This window comes from Pristis pectinata, chromosome 28 (genome assembly GCF_009764475.1).
Source record: "Pristis pectinata isolate sPriPec2 chromosome 28, sPriPec2.1.pri, whole genome shotgun sequence".
Lineage (NCBI taxonomy): Eukaryota > Metazoa > Chordata > Chondrichthyes > Rhinopristiformes > Pristidae > Pristis > Pristis pectinata.
In genome coordinates this window covers 2178308-2198733 of record NC_067432.1, presented here as the reverse complement: position 1 = coordinate 2198733, position 20426 = coordinate 2178308, and the positions used below count along the sequence as shown (strand labels likewise).

General features: G+C 44.9%; 1 protein-coding gene across 3 annotated transcripts in view; it reads left to right on the top strand.

Annotated features, from left to right (window-relative positions):
• LOC127583981 (lactase-like protein) overlaps positions 1 to 20426 on the top strand; it is a 38616-nt gene that overhangs the window by 949 nt on the left and 17241 nt on the right. Inside the window, exons 2-10 of one of the 3 annotated variants that reach the window (XM_052040453.1) lie at positions 974 to 1191; positions 3220 to 3380; positions 3735 to 3822; positions 5436 to 5545; positions 7581 to 7709; positions 12124 to 12219; positions 13065 to 13119; positions 18219 to 18380; positions 19217 to 19491. In XM_052040453.1, the coding sequence (XP_051896413.1) occupies positions 1077 to 1191; positions 3220 to 3380; positions 3735 to 3822; positions 5436 to 5545; positions 7581 to 7709; positions 12124 to 12219; positions 13065 to 13119; positions 18219 to 18380; positions 19217 to 19491 (1191 nt within the window). In that variant the 5' untranslated portion in view covers positions 974 to 1076. Of the gene's footprint in view, positions 1 to 973; positions 1192 to 3219; positions 3381 to 3734; positions 3823 to 5435; positions 5546 to 7580; positions 7710 to 12123; positions 12220 to 13064; positions 13120 to 18218; positions 18381 to 19216; positions 19492 to 20426 lie in introns of those variants that run through there. The other 2 variants (XM_052040454.1, XM_052040455.1) reach the window with 2 other exon arrangements.

Here is a 20426-nt window from a genome sequence, read left to right as displayed (position 1 = left end):
TTGTTCTTTCTACTTGGTCAATACAGATCTAATTAAACCAGTAAACAAATAATCTATTCTGATAGATGAAGAGATAATGCAGGATATAGCCAGACAAACAGTGGAAACATAGACTTGCAAACCTTGTATCTGACTGCTTAATGGTACAGGAGGAATTTTGTGTTGAGAATTTCAATATTTAATATCAGGGCGGATTCCTAATTTGTTATTTATTTTTCATGACTTATATCAGACTAAAAATGGTTGTGAAACGTGTTTTGAAAGGAAAATATCAAAAGGTAATAAAATCCTAATTAGACCACAATATTGTCTGGGAATCACCGATGGAGCGTCAAGGTGATAATTTTAAACACCTGGTGCAAATGTTCACCATCAGTCACGGAGAATTCCGCACACGGAACAAAGGAAGGAAGGAGCCCAAAGGCTGATCTGGGGTTGGGTGGGAGAGGGGGAGGATGGTGGTGGGGGGTTAGGGGGGACTACGAAGGTTTCTGAATGGAGGATCCAGTCTGAGGGCGAATTCAGTAAATGATATTTCAATTACTTGGATGGGGAGAGTAGCTATTAATGGAACACAAGACGAGGTAGATGCGGTTGGACACATCCTTGATACCTGTGCGTGTGTGGAGGCAGCGCTGGTGGTTTATTTCACAGCACAGAGAGGCCGTTCAGACCAGGTGCCTGCTCGCAGCCTCGCGTTACCCCCACTCATCGCCACCCAACCCCCCTCCTATTCCGCTCCTCACGGCTTTATTCCTGTGGGAATGGGCTCCATATTCACACTCTGGAAGTGAGAAAGAATCTCCTTAATTCCCCACTGGATTCATTGGTGACTGTCTTCGGTCGCCATTTATAGGGGGACCTGGTTTCTCTACAGTTATCTATCAAATGAGTTCAGGATCTGAAGGCCTGTCAGGTCACCCTTCGGCTTTCACACAAAGAACTCTTGCCTGTTCGGTTTGTATTCCCGCAGCATTCTCACGTGTGATTGTCCTGTCCTCTGTGTGCGGACAGGTTGTGCAGAGGAGCTGTTATCGGGGTGAAAGGTGACAGTGCTGGATTGAGATCGACTGGGGATGTTGCAGCCCGTGGTTCTGCCCGGCGTGCTAACGCTGCCCCTGTGTCTGACCCTGAGCTTCGACTGGCTAAAAGACCACGGTGGATCCTTCTACTACGGGACCTTCCCTGCTGGTGAGGATATTCAAGGACCCACACAGAACTAAGGACCAGGGCAATGTATTCATTTACTGTGATGTACTGTGAAAGTATGAGTTTTACGTTCAGAATAAGTCTGCCTTCCCAGAATGTCGAGACCCGGTCACTGGTCCCACACTTTGAAGCATTTAAGAGTAACCAAGAATCATAACTCTCAGTTCTGGAGTTTTCTCATTATACCAGATTTGAAGAAAGCTTATTGGTTTTTCATGAACTGAGCCCTTTGATATTTTCTGTGCGTCTAAAGGCTTCAGAATCTTCCCCAGTTTAGAGCAGACCCAACATAGGTTACCAGAAGCTGGATTTTGTGCCTCATATTGAGTTTTCAATGCTGAAGGATATTGTCCCCATTACATACGGTGTGTATGTTTACCTTCAAAGTTCACCAATCAAGGGAAAAATGTAATGAGACAAATATTCAAAATTTTGATTTACTGAAGATTTAATCATCTAATGTCTATTCTGAAAAGACTTTGGGACATTGGAGTCATTACAGCACCAAGAACTAGGATCTATCTAGTTCACCTTTCACCTTTGACTAATGCCAGTAATCTATTACTGAGTCCACAACAGATCCAGACAAGGGCTGAATGCAGCCCGATGGTAACCAGCTTTAAGAACTGAAAACATTTGCCCATGGGCTACCTTCACCCTCTTCAGGCTCCTATAAGATCATTCAACTTTGTGTAAACATTCCTGCCTTGTTCCAATATCCCTCAGTTTGTTACAGCCACAAAAACTGACAAATCTCAGCCTCGAATATTCAAATGACTGAGCAGCCACTGTCTACTGATGTAGAGAATTCCAAAGACACTTCTCCTCAGCTCTGTCCCAAATAGATGACCTCATACCTCGAACCCATGATTCCTAATTCTGGATTCCACAGTCAGGAGAAATAACCTCAGTATCCATCCTGTAATGTCTTCCCAGGATCTTTTATGAACTCCCTCTTGTATAGGCCCATAGAGTATTGCCCTTTGCAAATGGGTCCAAACTCACTGCTCCTCCCAAGCACACTACATGCATCCTCACAGAATCCCAAATGTTACTTCCAATAAGAAATGTGTATAATTTGTATTTGACTACTGTCTCATTCCTCTGGTGCTGTTTGTGGGAGCTACATTGGCTTCAGGTTAAGTAAAGTCTTGATGTTAAAACTCCCATCCCTGTTTTCAAATTCCTCCTGGGGTTTTGTTCCCACTCACCCTGAATAGCAACTCCCCTGTAACCTCCTCTGGTCCCACAGCCCTGAGATCTCTGTGTTCCCCGCCCCCCCAATCTCCCAGCCATGTGGTCGTCTGGGTTTTAATCACTCCACATTGATGGCTGTGCGTTCAGCTACCTGGGCAGCGTGCCTAACCCCTGCTCCTCCTCCAAACCCAACACGTTGATTGATTTTTGGTCATCTCTCCATGTACCTCCTGTGAAGCACTTGTATGTTTTATGCCCAAGGCAGAATATAAAACTAGTGAATGGTCCTGTCCGGATGCAGTTCCCATGACAACAATGTTTTGTTTGTTTCTAATCACAGATTGGACCAGACACAATCAGCTTCACATAAATAAATTTCAAAATGACCAGAGTCGTGTTTGTAGCTGAAAGTTGACCTTTAAACACTGCGTTCACATCTTTAGTGACCTGGTTTCCACATTCTCTCTGTGACCACATAAGTTTCCTCTGGGTACTCTGGATTTCTCCCACACTCCAAGACGTACATGTTGGTGGGTTAATTGGTCAGGGTAAATTGCTCCTAGTGTGGGTGGGTGGCAGGAGAATTAGGCTGGAGTTGGTGGGCATGTACAAGAGGGAGTCAGTGAGGGGAATGGGATTGCACCAACAGCTAACATAAACTCAATGGGCTGAACGGCAGCCAGTGTTGTCAGGAAGTATGAAAAATATGACATTTTAGATAATCTTATTTTCGAGCAATTTGGCATGTTCCCAAGTAGCAATCAGTGCACTAATAAACTGTTGTGAAACTCGTTAGTACTATTTTGTTTTCAGGTTTCTCCTGGGGTGTGGGCAGTTCAGCCTACCAGACGGAGGGAGCTTGGGATCAAGATGGGAAAGGACTCAGTATCTGGGATGTGTTCACACACAAGAAAGGAAAAGTATTCCTGAATGAAACAGGGGATTCATCGTGTGAAAGCTATTATAAATTCAAGGTAAGGACACATGATAAGGGTTTGTATTTACCAAGAGCTTCTCACATCTCAAGGTATTTTGCAGGCAGTGAAATGTTTAAGGTGCAATCTGGTGAAATACTATTCCCAGACAGAATGGGCATGATTGGATCAGCCACTGTCAATCAAGCCTGGTGACTACATTACAAAATCTGTCCAACTATCCTCCAACGTCATGCATTTCTTGTGAAAATACCTTGCTCAGATTACCTTGCTGTAGTTTTTTCCCTAGGTCAGTTACTTCTGCTTTATAAGTAAATAATTTTCCAAGTAAATTGACACTGACAATTCTCCTTGTGTGTTGCAAAGCCTGGTTAACATTTGCATTTATTACAGGAGGACATTACCTTAATGAAGGAGTTGAAAGTCAATCATTATCGTTTTTCTATCTCCTGGCCTCGAGTCATACCCACGGGGATAAAAGGTACCGTCTCTCACTCTGCTCCCTTGCTGAGTGGAAAGGTTAGTTGTCAGGGAATCGGCCTTCTCTCATTGCCAACGTGCTAATGTTACGGTGCTGGAAGTGAGCACTGTTAATAGGGAGAGAAAATCGACTTTAGCTTAATCCTGAGTTGCACTTCAGTATCCACTGATTGGCATGTGGTTGGCAGAGAGTGGGAGGGTGTAGGCCAGGGTAAAGGTGGTGGGATTAAGTTTTTACATTGTAATACAAAAGAATTATTTTATAAAGGGGATTCCAACCAAAATGTGTCAAAAGAGACACCCCAAATGAATTCATTTGGGGTCTCTTTTTTGACACCTTGTGGTTGGAATCCCCTTTAAACATTCTCCACTCAGAAAGCCATTGGCCTCAGTCACCCTGTAAGGGAAGAGGCCGAGGCTGTAGAGTCATAGAAACACACAGCATGGAAACAGGCCCTTCGGCCCGACTGGTCCATGCCGACCAAGTAGCTTAACGGAGCTGGTCCCATTTGCCTGTGTTTGGCCCATATCCCTCTAAACATTTCCTATCCAGGTACCTGTCCAAGTGTCTTAAATGCAGTGATTGTTCCTGCCTCACCCACCACCCTCTGTGTGAAAATATTACCCATTAGGCCTCCTTTAAATTTTTCCCCTCTCACCTTAAACCTGTGCCCTCTAGTTTTAGAGTCCCTTACCCTGGGAAAAACACTGTGATCATTCACCCTATCCATGCCCCTCATGATTTTATATCTCTATAAGGTCACCTCGGCCTCCGTCGCTCCAGGGAAAACAATCCCAGCCTATCCAGTCTCTCCTTGTATCTCAAGCCCTCCAGTCCCAGTAACGTCCTTGTGAATGTTCTCTGCACCCTCTCCAGCTGAATGACATCCTTCCCATAGCTGGGCGACCAGAACCGCGCACAGTGCTCCAAGTGCAGTCTCACCGACGTCTTGTACAGCTGGAACATGACATCACAACTCCTGTACTCAGTGCCCTGACCGATGAAGGCCAGCGTGCCAAACACCTTCTTCACCACCCTGCCTACCTGTGTCACCACTTTCAGAGAACTAGGTACTTGTATCCCAAGGTCTCTCCACCGTACAGCAGGTCTCTCCATTCTATGTGTTTTCCCAACAGCTGTGATAGACCAGGCTTGAGGAGTGAGCCTGGCATTCTGGCTGGAATGGCAGGCTTTCTGGAAGCATCGTTGCTATAGCAGCCATGCAAGCCCAGCTCCACGTCTAACCCTACCACACTGTGTGGGGTCAGTGAGTCACCGTACTCCCCCATGGCCGCCAACCTTGTTGATGCTGAGCTACTACCTCAGTATTACAAATGCCCTGCCACGCAGTGACACTCCCCAGCCTTTCCACCCCACCCCATCACCACCACAGCCTCTGAACCTGATCTCCAGCACTGCCCCACACAGGAGTTTAGCAGTTTTAATACTGTGTAACAGTCTTTGTATAGCTGTGGGAGGAGGTGCTCACCTACAAAGGGAGTGCACAGCCCAGGAAGGGTAGGGCAGGGGATAACAAGGAAAATTCTATTTCCAAATAAATGTTTGATTTATGCATCATAGAACGTCTATTTCTTATCTTCCAAACTCTCCAGCCGAGCAAGTAAATGACAAAGGGATCAACTATTATAATGAACTAATAAACACCCTCCTGGAGAGCAAAATCCAGCCCATAGTGACCCTGTACCACTGGGATCTTCCACAGGTATGTGCTAAATGTTTGAATATAATTGATGACATGCTGATATTTCAGTCACAGGACTGGAGTGTTTCAAGGAGATTGCCCCCAACACCTTCTCCAGGGCACTTAATGGTGGGCAGTAAACACAACCTTGTCTGCAATGTGCAAGAATAAATAAAACCTTGCACACCTTTTTTTCTCTGAATGCTAAGCGCTGACAAACTCTCAAAGTTTAAGCATTTTGTAAATGGTTTTTGTACCAATGTTTTCAACATCTCTTTGGAAGTGTGAGCACATCTGATTCACTAACATCGCTGAGGGAAGGACATCTGGAGTCCCTGTCCAGACCAGCCAATGCACTACTCCAGACCCACTAATGTGCTCAAATCAACACTGACTCCTCAGCTCAAGGTCAGTCAGGAACAGGCAAAAATCCTGGCATTGTGAGCAACATCCCACAGATGTATAAAAATAAAAGCACAGCCCCGGCCCCTGCCTCACGTATGGTCAGGATTTCACCAGGAGGGGGGCTGTTCCAAAGGATGATGCCTTTTGAGAAGTGGTAGTGTTACTCAGAGTACCCATGATACTACAACCCTTCCTAAATCTTCTGGATTCAGCTATTGCAACCTAACTGATTGCAATCTTTTCCAATGCGGCGTCTGCAAGGGAGGGTGGTGGAGAGAAAGTGAGGGAAGGGACCACCTTAATAATCAGCTAAAGATAGGTATGACTGTGAGAACATAACCCAGTTACGTCAAGGATGCATACATGTGCCTCTCCACAAGACGACAAACCTTTCTGTACGTGCCTGACTTTATTTTACTCTCAGACTTGAGTACTTGTGACCACCTGTATCAGCTCTGCTCCCCACTTATCACCACAGACCAAGATAGCAGGGACCAAACGTTCCCTCCGGTACAGCTCTGTTTCCAACAGGCGCCTGTAGTACCAGTGTTCTCCACCCACCTGCCCCCGGAGAGGGATTGAATTACTGTGGTGGTGCAGGAGTCCGACTGAGAGATTTAATAATGACAATAGAGCAGGATTCCTATTTCTGTGTGATGTACTGTAGGATTAGAGATCTCTGAGGCTAAGAGAATATAGTAACATTAATAGCTGACATGACAATGGCCTCTCTCCCTATCCCTCTGTGCTATTAGCTGAGCCACACATCTCACAAGGTTGTAGAGGTCTAATGACCCATGAATTCCGGTGACTGACCAGGTCACCCTTCCCTGGCTCTTGGCCTCTGGCTCAGATGTCTTCCTTCCTTTCAATGTAAAAGCCCGACAGCTGTTAACAGTTTTAATTGCAATTTCTCCTTTGACATTATACCAACTTCAAGCTGCGATCTTCAGCCCAGACTAACTCTCTGCCTGACTTAAAACGACATCCAAGTCATCATTTGAATTACATTCTCAGTAGATACACTTATTTCAATACGTAGTTAAAATTAGGTTTCAGATGGGAAAATACAAAATTCATTCTGTTCCCACCAGCTGCTCTCTCCTGACGGCTCTCCAACGGCTGAAGTGCTGCATGAACAGACACAGCGGGCTTTGGGCTATAATCAGTCTTTGCATGGATAGATGAAATACTCTTCTGATGGTTTTTAAACTCAATACCTTTGTTTAGCATTTTCAAAGGCTTTGGGTATGAAGCCAGACTTTTTGGGAGCCTGTTTATCGCTGTCTTGTCAAAAACTATTGGTGGGAAGGGGTTCAGAAAAGAGCTGGGTTAATCTTGATAGACACGTCTCTCTCCATCCCTTCTCACTTGTGCGTTTAGGGTTCTCCCGTGTTCTGCAGTGTTTTTAAATTTTGGTCAATTTCTGGGGATGTGACCCACAAGCTGCCTTTACTGTACAGCCGCCTGGCCTGTTATACACTCTGCCTGCAGATCCCACCGCCAACTGATCTATGTTTACTTCTGCTGACTGAATGAATTCCCTCATTTATCTAAGGTCATGTTAGCCCGTGAGAGGTTGATGAGCTCCACAGTGTGTTGGAAGGAGCAGCTATGATGCATTGTTGCTGAATGCTTTATCATTTTTTAGGTCCTCCAGGATAGATACAGTGGCTGGCAGAACAGCAGTATGATCGACTTCTTTAATGATTATGCCAACCTGTGTTTTGAGAAGTTTGGTGATCGAGTAAAACACTGGATTACCTTCAATAACCCCTGGGTATGTTTTATGTCATAATGCAGTTTGATTAATTGAACGTTAAAGTTTCAGGTAACATTTTAGTTGCTGTGCATTGGAATACAGTTTGAGGATCCGTTCACATCTCAGATTTTATAGGAAAGAACAATTATCCATCTTGGAGACAAAAACTATTTAACACCAGTTTCCAAAAGTACCAGGCAGACATTGAATACTAGTTGCCTTAGTTGCAATTGACATGTTTGTCTTTCCAGTTTCAGCTTTTCCCCAAATGTCACACTGTCACGTTAATGTCATGTCTTGAAACTGCTTGTTCTAGTCTGGGACTCCTGTCAAAAAAGAACCATGAACTTATCTAACACTGCTATATACAGATATTTCACCTACAAAGCTCTTTGGACAAGTTTCCTGCTTTAAAGTCAAACACAAAACTGACACACTAAAGACTAAAATACTGGTAGGAAATGCAGCTTTTGATGTACACAGATTAAAAACTGCATCCATGTTGAAGGTTCATTGTGTTCCTCCTTAATTTATCGTGTATACCCCAACTCATCTGCAAAATCAGTTAACACTGGGCTCACAGGGCACCGGGCAACAGTTCAGTACCACAGCCCTGGTTAGGAACTGTTTAACACAGTCAGTGTTTGCTTTGAGAATAACAATGCACAGTTGGCAAAGTTAAGAGGAGAGTAACTTGTCCTTTGTTGTTGGCTCTCAAGATGTGCAGAGTATCAGGCACAGGTTGTGTTCACCTCTACGTCCAGCCTCGTTCAGCTTCAGACACAATGTTGGCAGGTGAATGACATCAGCAGCCAATAGTCTGCATGTGTTCACCGCCAGTCACCAAAGGCAAGTTTCTCCTCCAGTATTCACTAAAGCAGTCTAACTGTGCATTCACAGCCTTTTAAAGATTAGATCTGTTACTGTATTGTGTCTGCCCTAACGGTGTAATTCGTCCACAATGCACAATTGTGTTTTCTCTCAGTTATATTTGTCAGTAAATTGGCTCTGAGCTGCCCTGATTTTTTTGGCAGGGCGTGGGGTGGGGGGGAGGTGGTGGGAACAAAATTCTTCTCTGATTAAGCACTTCCCTATTCCTACTGGATCAAGTTTCAACCAAATGTTAAAGGCTCAGGTCTGTAAGGTTTGGAAGCAGACTGGTAGCTTGACAGCCCATTGCCAACATGCCCACACTATTCCCAGCTGGAGCAGTGAGAGGACATGCCTTCATCACACTGCTGAGGTGCAGTGACAAGCTGTAATGGGAAGGTGGCAGCCAACTTGCATACAGCAAAATGTTGAAGACTGCCGTGTGTTCCCAAATCTGTTTAAAAGTCATAGAATCAGAAATGGTCCCTTTGGCCCAACTCGTCCGTGCTGACCAAGATGTCTCTCCAAGCTTATCCGTCTGCCTGTGTTTGGCCCATAGCCTTTTCTATCCATTTAACTCCCTGAACATCTTTTAAATATTGTAATTTTAACCACCTCTACAGACTCCCCTGCAGCCTGTTCCACATACTCACCAGTCTCCCTGTGGATCAAGAAGAAAATCTCCCCAACTCAATAACTGTTCATGATCTGTAATGAGATGTCCTAACCACTGGCTGTGGCCTGTGTTGTTGGTTAATTACCAGTTTATCCCATTTGGCAAAGGTTGTCCTTGGCAATTCTGCCTCAGTGATGGATAAATGCTAAATTTGGGCACTGTTAGAACCAACAGGCTGACATAACTGCACCTTAACAGGATCATGAAGAGAAGCTTAATCTGAAACGAGTGAGGCTGTGTAGTAGACACTTAAATACCCAACGAAAGACAAGCTGCTTGAACGTTACGTATCCATTATCTGTCAAGTAACTTTTGATTTTGCCACAATGTCCTACCCTGGCTGACAGGAATTCTACATTGCATTTCTGGTCAGAGCTACATCACAGCTTGAGATTGTAGCCCAGCTAATGTGCATCAAGATGAACAAGAGTCCTGAGATAAAGTTTAGGGTTAGAGTTGTTCTGCTGCCAACCGATAACCATGCTGACAACCTAATGGGAACTGTGTTTCATACATAACATGGAGTTATACAGCATGGAAGTAGGCCTTTTGGCCCAACTAGTCCATGCCAACCAAGATTCCCATCCAAGCTAGCCCCACTTGCCAGTGTTTGGCCGATAATCTTCTAAACCTTTCCAATCTATGTACTTATCCAACTATCTTTTAAAAGCTGTTATTGAATCTGGCAGCTCATTCCACATACATACCACCCTCTGTGTAAAAGAAAAACTTGCCCAAGTTCCTATTAAATCTCTCCCCTCTCACCTTAAACCTGTGCCCTCTAGTCCTTGATACCCCATCTCTGGGAATAAGACTTGAGAGCATTCACCCTGTCTATGCCCCTCATGATTTTATACACCTCTAAGAAATCACCTCTCAGTCTCCTACACTCCAAGGAATAAAGTCCTAGCCTGTCCTTGGCTAATAAAGGAAAGAATTCCCTGTTTCTCTTTAACCATCGTGTTGACCTGTCCCTCTTCCTCCACACCACAGACTGCCATTTACTGTCTGCTTCCTTGCCTTGTTACGCCTCCCCAAACACGTTACCTCGCACTGCTCCGGATTAAATTCCATTTGCCATTTTTCTTACCAAATGACCAAACCATCTGTCCTGCGTTCTAAAGCTGTGCTCTTCGCTAGCAACCACGTGGAATTTTTTTTATCATCTGCATCTTTCTTTACCTTGCTCCTTCTTTAAGTCTAAATAATTCATGTATTTCAAAATGGGGCTGACTCTCACTGGTAACAGCCTTCCCCTCACAAAAATACTCATCACCAGTTACCGTGCCTTCTGCTAGTGAACCAGTTTTGGATCCAACTTGCACTTTCCCTTGGATCCCAGGAGCCTTTATTTGACCGGCCTACCATGAGACGTCTTGCAAAAATCCACGTAGACACCCTGAAACATACGGCTCTCATCAACCCTCGTTTTCTCCTCCAAAAATTCAATTGCTGCCCAGATGTGACCTTCCCTTAAACCCAAACTGCCTGTCCGTGATTAGACTCTGCTCCTCTGAAATAATGATTATATCATCTCTCAGAATTGAGTCCGATAACTTGCCAACCACTGAAGTTAATCTAACCAGCCTGTAGTTACTTGGTTTATCCCTAGCTCCCTTTTCATACGATGGCACAATGCCAGCAGCCCTCCAGAACCGGGGAGGGCAAAAACTGCAGCCGGACCCTCTGTAGTTTCTTCCTTTGCTTCTTTTGAACAGCTGGGACAGACAACATCTGCACCTGGTGGCATATCTGGTTTCAAAGATTAAAATCCTTTTTACTCTGTTGCTCTGTTTATCGTATCCAGTATTACACTCAAACATCGCCGCCATTCCTGTCACTTGTGAAGAAAGTTGCAAAGTAATTACAACCTAGCCTACATCTCCCCTAGTTACCCTCCCCCGTTATCTGTACTTGTAAAACATCTTTAGATATTCCTTGATTGTACTTGCCAGTACTTTTCACACTCTCTGCTCTCCCAGTTTCATTTTTAATTCCACGCCTACCCTTTCCAACCTCCTTCAGGTTTTCTGCTGCATTGAGTTTGACGTAGCATCCCTCTTCTGGCTTATCCTACAGCCATGCACCCTGTCATCCAGGGGACACTAGATTTGGGAGCCCCACATGTTTTCTTGTGGGAACCTGATTAACCCAAATCCCTTGAATCTCCTCCTTAAATGCCTCTCATTGCTCAAAGACTGATTTGCTCTGTTCCCAACTGCCCTTCACCACTGCCCTCTGCACCTCTTGTTGGGGGTGCCATGTACTGAAAACGTGCTCCTGTGTGCCGTTTGCACAGATTGTGTCACAGTTAATGTTGGGCTAAGTTACCCGTCCTTAACACCACCACCACCACTTGTCCTGGCACTTCTCAGCTTCATCAATCTGCCCATGAATGTGTTCTTCCATCTCCCTGAGTGTCCTGAAGCGTCGTGAACTCCCAAACTGTGACTGCCCTGCTGAACCCACATCTCATTAATGACCCTTCTAACATGTCATTCCCATCTCACGGCCCATCCAACGCACTCTTCCAGCCCACCACCTCCTCTTCTATCTCCCTCTCAATCTCACCTGAAAACCCTCTAGCCAGTCATTCTTTCCTTCAAGGCAGAGAGAGATCCTGCTGTCAATCCTGCTCAGAGCGATGCAGAAACTAGCCCTGGTCAGGCCAATAACCGGAGCGAATGCTTCTTTCTCTTGCCCTAATGTTCACTTGCCACTTATTTTGACTGACCACAAGTGAGGACGATGGGTAGTCTTTGTCTGGACAAGACCTAGTGCTGACCTAGGGACAGTTGACCAAGATTCCCACTCCTCGGGAACTTTAGATGACAGTGGGATAAGTGGGATACGTATGAACTGATGGTTATATATTTTGTATTGTAGTCTATAGCTGTAGAGGGATACGAGGTTGGACAGCATGCACCAGGCTTAAAGCTGAAAGGAATAGGAGCTTACAGGGCAGCGCATAACATTATTAAGGTAAGTTTTTATATCAGAAAATTGTTTGACGCTGAAATAAAAGAACAGTAAACTCTGATAATCTGGCACCCTTGGGACTATGGTGGTGCTGGACAGGCAGATTTTCCGGAGTATTGGATATTATTCCTTTTGAAGCACCAACAAACTTTTAGTGCTCTAAAGAGGGTCACACAATAGTTTAACAAAGTTTCTAATGAATCAGGTGTTTAAAGGGAGTGTGGGAATGGGCCCCTGGTGAGTTGTGGGAGAATGGGAGTGGGCCCAGGTGAATTTGATGGGAGCACAGTAAACAGAACCAAGTGAGCTAGATGGCAAATCATCAGGATTTCTTGAAAATCAGACAGTGGGTTATCAGAGTTTTACTGTACTTGTCTGCAGACAGCATCATCCCTGATCTAAAGAGCCCCTCATGTAGCAGAGCCAATGAAATGATGTCACTATTATTCTCCCATCAATCCACATGATACAAGGTACAACAGACATGAGGAACAAACCTGTTTTGCCAGCGGTTGAAGCCAGGACACCAGCACGTGCACACTCTGCCTTGTGAGGTCTGCCACATACTGTGCAGGACCTCTGGTAGTGCAGCACTACATCAGTATTGCACCAAAATTCCAGCCGAGCTCGTTCCCACAACCTGGCTTCAACCAATGACCTGGAACAAGGGTCACCATTGAGTGAAGCTTTCACTTGGACCCTTCTGATGTACGCTTTTGAAGGAAGGGCATTTTCTGTTCATTATGGTGGGTGTAACAGCTGTAAAATTTAACTGAAGTTGTGGGGGAGGGAAATGTGAAGAACCCGTGATCTCAGTAACATTCTAGGTGTTGACTTGTGTTTCACAGGCCCACGCGACAGCTTGGCACACATATGACAGACTCTGGCGCAGTCGCCAAAAAGGTACTGAGCTCTCAAAACTAAGGCAGAAGAGTCTCAAACGTAATACAAACATGTAGCACAGGAGTCAACTGGAATCTCTGGTGTAAAGTAAATTGAATGATTTGGATAATTTCTGCTGTATAGATTCACAGAGTTTACAGAGTCAAGTTTCATCACTTTCAAGTAGAATTCATGAAACTTGAGCTCCAGACTTAGTAATTCCATTAAAGCCCTTGGAAGGGTCTATGTCAGCACGTATTGTACTTCAGCTAGAGTATAAATGACTGAGCCATTCTGTGGGTATTCCTCCTCTAAGATTGGGTTAAGGGGAGATTTTAGAGATACATATTTATGAAAGGATTTCAATAGATTAAGTAAGGAATTGATGTTTCATGGACAAGAAACGGAAACCAAAGAGTTCAGATGTGAGTTAACTGGCAAAAGAACTGAGAAAAATGTTTGTTTTTAATGCAAGTTATGAAGCTACTGCCTGGAAGTGCTGCAAAAGCAGAATGAATAATAACTTGCAACTGTAAATGTACAGATAATTAGACCATTTGCCAGATTATGGGGAAAGAACTGGGGAGTGGAGCCAAGCCAGCACTCCTTCACAGCACCAGTGCTGTGTGTCGGGACAAACGGAAATGCTCCACAATTCAAAGCAGCTACACTCTGCATTAGAGTTCAAGTACTTGCACCCAATAATAGAAACATAGAAAAACTACAGCACAATTCAGGCCCTTCGGCCCACAAAGCTGTGCTGAACATGTCCCTATCCTAGAAATTACTAGACACCCATAACCCTCTATTTTTCTCAGCTCCATGTACCTATCCAACAGTCTCTTGAAAGATCCTATCGTATCCGCCTCCACCACCGTTGCCGGCAGCCGATTCCATACACTCACCACTGTCTGAGTAAAAAACTTACCCCTGACATCTCCTCCCCAGCACCTTAAACCCATGTCCTCTTGTGGCCACCATTTCAGCCCTGGGGAAAAGCCTCTGACTACCTACCCAATCAATACCTCTCATCATCTTATATACCTCTATCAGGTCCCCCCTCTTCCTCTGTCACTCCAAGGAGAAAAGGCCGAGTTCCCTCAACCTGCTTTCATAAGGCAGGCTCCGCATCCCAGGCAGCATCCTTGTAAATCTCCTCTGCACCCTTTCTATGGCTTCCACATCCTTCCTGTAGTGAGGTGACCACAACTGAGCACAGTACTCCAAGTGGGGTCTGACCAGGGACCTATATAGCTGCAACAATACCTCTCGGCTCCTAAATTCAATCCCCCGATTGATGAAGGACAATACACCATATGCCCTCTTAACCACAGAGTCAACCTGCGCAGCCGCTTTGTGCGTCCTATGGACTCGGACCCCAAGATCCCTCTGATCCTCCACACTGCCAAGAGTCCTACCATTAATACTATATTCTGCCATCTTATTTGACCTACCAAAATGAACCACTTCACACTTATCTGGGTTGAACTGCATCTGCCACTTGTCAGCCCAACTTTGCATCCTACCTATGTCCCTCTGTAACCTCTGACAGCCCTCCAAACTATCCACAACACCCCCAACCTTTGTGTCATCCGCAAACTTACTAACCCACCCCTCCACTTCCTCATCCAGGTCGTTTATAAGAATCACAGAGCAAGGGTCCCAGTACAGAGCCCTGAGGTACACCACTGGTCTCCAACCTCCATGCAGAATATGACCCTTCCAACAACCACTCTTTGCCTTCTGTGGGCCAGCCAGTTCTGGATCCACACTGCAATGTCCCCTTGGATCCCATGCCTCCTTACTTTCTCAATAAGCCTTGCTTGGGGTACCTTATCAAACGCCTTGCTGAAATCCATATACACTACATCTACTGCTCTCCCTTCATCAATGTGTTTAGTCACATCCTCAAAAAATTCAGTCAGGCTCGTAAGGCAGGACCTGCCCTTGACAAAGCTATGCTGACTATTCCTAATCATATTATACCTCTCCAAATGTTCATAAGTCCTGCCTCTCGGGATCTTCTCCATTAGCTTACCAATCACTGAGGTAAGACTCACTGGTCTATAATTTCCTGGGCTATCTCTACTCCCTTTCTTGAATAAGGGAACAACATCCCCAACCCTCCAATCTTCCGGAACCTCTCCCGTCTCCATCGACAATAAAAAGATCATCGTCAGAGACTCCGCAATCTCTTCCCTCGCCTCCCACAGCAGCCTGGGGTACATCTCATTCGGTCCCGGCGACTTATCCAACTTGATGCTTTCCAAAAGTTTCAGCACTTCCTCTTTCCTAATATCTACATGCTCAAGCTTTTCAACCCGCTGCAAGTCCCCACTACAATCCCCCAGATCTTTTTCCATAGTGAATACTGATGTAAAGTATTCATTAAGTACCTCCGCTATTTCTTCCGGATCCATACACACTTTCCCACTGCTGCACTTGATAGGCCCTACCCTTTCGCATCTTATCCTCTTGCTCTTCACATACTTGTAGAATGCCTTGGGGTTTTCCTTAATCCTGCCCACCAAGGCCTTCTGATGTCCTCTTCTGACTCTCCTAATCTCCTTCTTGAGCTCCTTCCTATTAGCCTTATACTCGTCCAGATCTCTAACATTACCTAGTTCCATTAACAGAGCAAACCATTCCAGGAATGCTGTCAAACAAAAACCTGAGGCCAGACACACAAAATAGTCAGGCAGATGATCAAAATTTAGTCAGTTTTAAGGAGTATGTTAGGGGTGAAATGAAAGATAGACCGGGTCAGTGAAGGAACTGAAGAGCATCAATCCCGGGCAGTGCTGGAGGAATCAGAAATGGGGATGGTCAAGAGGCCATATTTAGAGGAGAACAAAGATCTTTGAGGGTTATATATCTGGAGGTAATTATAGAAATAACGAGGAGAGATTTAAAAGGTGAGGATTCTACATGCAGCCATTGCTTAAAAGGGAGTCAATGTTGGCAAGTAAGTACAGAGGTGTTGGGTGAACAGGACTTAGTGCAAAGCAGGATAAATTTGTGTAGCTAATACAGCTGCTGCCTCGCAGCTCCAGTGACCCAGGTTCGATCCTGACTCCAGTGCTGTGGGGAGCTTGCATCTTCTCCCTGTGACTGTCAGGGTTCCCTCTGGGTGCTCCGGTTTCTTTCTCATTTCCCCCCCTCTCAGACTCTATGTCATCATGCCTCACTTCACTTCACTTTTCTTGGGTACTCTGCCCTCTGTAAACTCCACTCATACCAGACATTCCTTCCTAGTTTCTCATCTCCTCCTACATAAGTGGTTCAGTGGTGCAGTTATTTGCCACTACATCAGTGCTAGAGACCAGGTTCGATCCTGGCCTCGGGTGCTGTCTGTGTGGAGTTTGCACGTTCTCCCCGGTGCTCCGGTTTCCTCCCACATCCTGGAGAGACAGTTTGGTAGATTAATTGGCTGCTGTAAATTTCCCCTCGAGTGTACGCATGGAAAGAGGCCCTTCAGCCCAACTGGTCAATGCTGACCACAGCATCCTCCTTGCTGGTCCCAGTTGCCTGCGTTTGGCTCATAGTCACGGGCCTCTAGTCAGAGAATCGACCTTCAACCATGTGGGACCCTGTCAAAGGCTTTACTAAAGTCCATATAGACAACTACCCTAACATCATCTATAAGGTAACCCTTAGTTACCTCTCTGTAAAACTCCAAAAGATTCATCAGACATGACTCTCTTGCACAAAACCATGCTGACTGTTCCTGATCAGGCCTTGACCGTCCAAGTGATGGTAGATTTTGTCCCTCAGAATTCCCTCAAGTAATTTCCCTACACCTGAAGTCAGGCTCACCGGCCTGTCCTTGCTACCTTTGTTGAACAATGGAACAACATTAGCCACCCTCCTGGAACTTCACCAGTGGCTAACAGTGGTAGGATCTGGGAGGAATAGAAGAGATTATGGGGAGAATAAAAAATGAGATAGACATTTATAAAATGAGGGGCATGGATATTTCAGAGTCTAATTGGGCACAGGTTTAAGGTGAGAGGGGAGAAGTTTACTATATGGAATGAGCTGCCAGGGGAGGTGGTAGAGGCAGATACAACTACAATGTTTAAAAGGCACTTGGACAGGTATTTGGATAGAGGGATATGGGCAAATGGGATTAGTGTAGGTGGGCATCACAGGCAGCATGGATGCGTCAGGCCAAACGACTTGTTCCCATGCTGGATGACTCGATGACTATGACAATATTCAGACAATGGTAAATGGCAAGTAACATCCATGCCACTGAAGTGCCAGGCAATGACCATCTCCAGCAAGAGTGAGTCCAACCATCTACCCTTGACATTCAATGGCATTGTCATCACAGAATCCCCACCATCAGCATCATGGGGGTCACCATTGACCAGATGCTCAACTCAATTCTGCAGCCCTATCAAGCTCAACACTTCCCAGCCTGTTTGATTGACATTCCCTCCACCACCGGCACACAGTGGCTGCAGTGTCACCAATCTACAAAATCCACAGCAATTACTCGCCTGGGCTACTGCTAAGCACCTCTGAAACAAGTCACCTCTACCACTAAGGACAAAAGTAGCAGACACATCGAAACACCACCACCTACATGGTCCCCTCCAAATCGCACACTATCCTTGCTTGAAAATATTTCATGGGCCCTTCATCGTTGCAGGGTCTAAATCCTGCAGCTCACTCCCCAACAGCACTGAGGGAGCATCTTCTGCAGAAGCACTGCAGCAGTTCAAGAAGACAGTTCACCGCCAGCTTCTTGAGGGCAGTCAGGGATGGGCAATAAGTGCTCGCCGGCTGGTAATGCCCAGATCACAAGAAAATGAACAAATGAAAAGAAAAATATCACAAGAATCCAGGAATTGAAAGGTCAAATTTGAGCATGTTGAGAAAGAAGAAGCTAGCAGGGTCAGGAAGCAGGACTTCACGGAGGACAGTATTGTCTAAAATAGAGCAAACGTCAAAGCTGGGGATCTTGAGTCGTGGAGGGGCGAAGACAAAAGGTGACTGGGAATGACGTAGAAGAGCTTCAGCTCGGGAACCCTTCCAATTTAAAAAATCACAACTGAAACACATTCAAATTTAGAGATTATTTGTACTTATTAAACATCCTTTTAATATTAAAGGAATGGTGGGTATTTCCATCACAAGTGAGTGGGGAGAGCCGGTTGATATTACGAGCCAAAAGGATATTGAGGCTGCTGAGCGATACATCCAGTTTAATCTTGGCTGGTTTGCCAACCCTATTTTCAATGGGGACTACCCTCAAGTTATGAAAGACTGCATTGGTAAGTGTAAAATGATAAGTTAACTTGGCACAACAAAAACCAAAAGCACAGAGTAAATAAATTACTGACATCCATAATTCTGATTTTTCAATGGATTATTTAGGGACCTAAAATGCTACCAGGCAAATCTTAAGAATACATTCGTTTACTTGAGTAAAGTGTGAAATGGCACTAATTTTAGTTTTTAATTTCTTCTGCTCAATGCTGTTTTTAATAAGCCAAATGGGAAATGTGACTCCAGGGAGTGCTCCCGTGTAGATATTAATGCCACCTGGGTTCAGCTCTCCTTTTACAATAGGAAGGCTTGAGTTCGCCATACTGTAATGATGTACCTGAACAGTGAATGGCAACTCTTGGAGCCTTCAGTAATGGACTCCTGTGTGCATCAATGAAGTGATTTTGAACAGGAAGGAAAAAAATTCCTAAAATCCTAGATAGAAAGGATGCACAAACACATTGCCTGGGAAAGATGGCATCAGAAATGCATGTGCAGTATAAATTCCTTGCATGGGAATTTTTTTTATATATTCAGCAAGGTGCCAAGGGAGCAGTTTTTCATTTTGTCTGAAATCTACCCCACTTGTCAGAATTGTTTCCAGCCATTTTTGCACTCCTTCCTACTCCTTCAAACTGGTAAAATGTGGGAGATTTTAATTGAATCTGGGCCAGGCAAAACTATTTTTGTGAGGAAACAATGCAATTCATTCTCATAACAGAGAAAATCCAGAACAAAATGGGGCCAGTTCAGCACTTGGGTAAATGTGGCAATGGTATTGTTCAAAATATCGTGTCTTTGTACCCAATTCTGACCAACCTTGGTGTTTAATCCATAACAGGGAGAAAGAGTTCACTGGAAGGCCTGAGTAGCTCAAGGCTGCCTGCCTTCACTCCACTGGAGAAACACTTCATCAAAGGCACGTCAGACTTCTTTGGGCTGGGACACTTCACAACCCGCTACATCACTCACAAGAATTACCACTACAGCAAGGGTCCAAGTTATCACACTGATCGCGATTTAGTGGAACTCGTTGACCCACAGTGGCCAGACCCAGGATCCGAGTGGCTATACGCAGTACCCTGGGGCTTCAGGAGGATCCTGAATTTTATAAAGGTATTTACTGCAAATCAGAATGCAGAGTCTAATTTTTCCTCCTGGAGTAATGAGAAAGGATTTACCCTGTACATTTTATGATCCCATGGCCACTGTGCTAGAATCTGAGGTCCTCCTTTTGCAAACCGTCAACGGTTTGTGCACAGAAAGTCCAACAAACAGCAACCTGACAATAAGCTGCTCATCTGCTCTTCTAGTGAGGGTTAACTTTTGGCCAGGTCTCAGAGAAGGCAGCAAGGTCTTTTCTTTCTGCCCAAATCAATCAAATGGCATCTTGGTTTCATAGCTCATCTTTATGCAGCACTCTCTCATCACTGTGATGGAATGGTTCTAACACAGTAGTGGGACTTGAATGTACAATCTCTGGCTCAGGGGCAAGCTGCTATTGACTGAGCCACATTAAGTACAAAACAAATGAAAATGTTTTATAGTATTAACCTGAAGCTTCGAGTATTCAGCCTTCAGCCCTCACTCAGTGGGTGGTGTTCTGGTCTAACTCGCATGTTTCTGGGCCAAGGGTAACATCAAAAACAGTGACATAATCAACTGGTGTGTTGTTGTGGGAGTGTGACATCATCAGAGATCTTGTCTTTGGTTGAGAGACATTAAACCAGAGTCCTATCTATCTCTCAGGACGATGGAAGAAATCCCAGAGCAATACTTTAAAAACAATGAAGGAGCTCTCCCAGTCTCCACACATCTATCTCTCAACCAACATCACTGGTTGTCAGATTGCTGTTTATGGGTCCTTAGGGCATGTAAATGGACTGTTGAGTGTCCTGCATCATGACAGAAAGCATTTAATTAGCTGTACAGCCCTTTGAGGTAATCAATCTGAGTCATTAAATTCTCTACACAAATGTGTTCTTTCTTACAACACCCATATCCTTGTTCCTCCATTAGCCATTGTTTACTCAGCATTGTATTGACTTTAC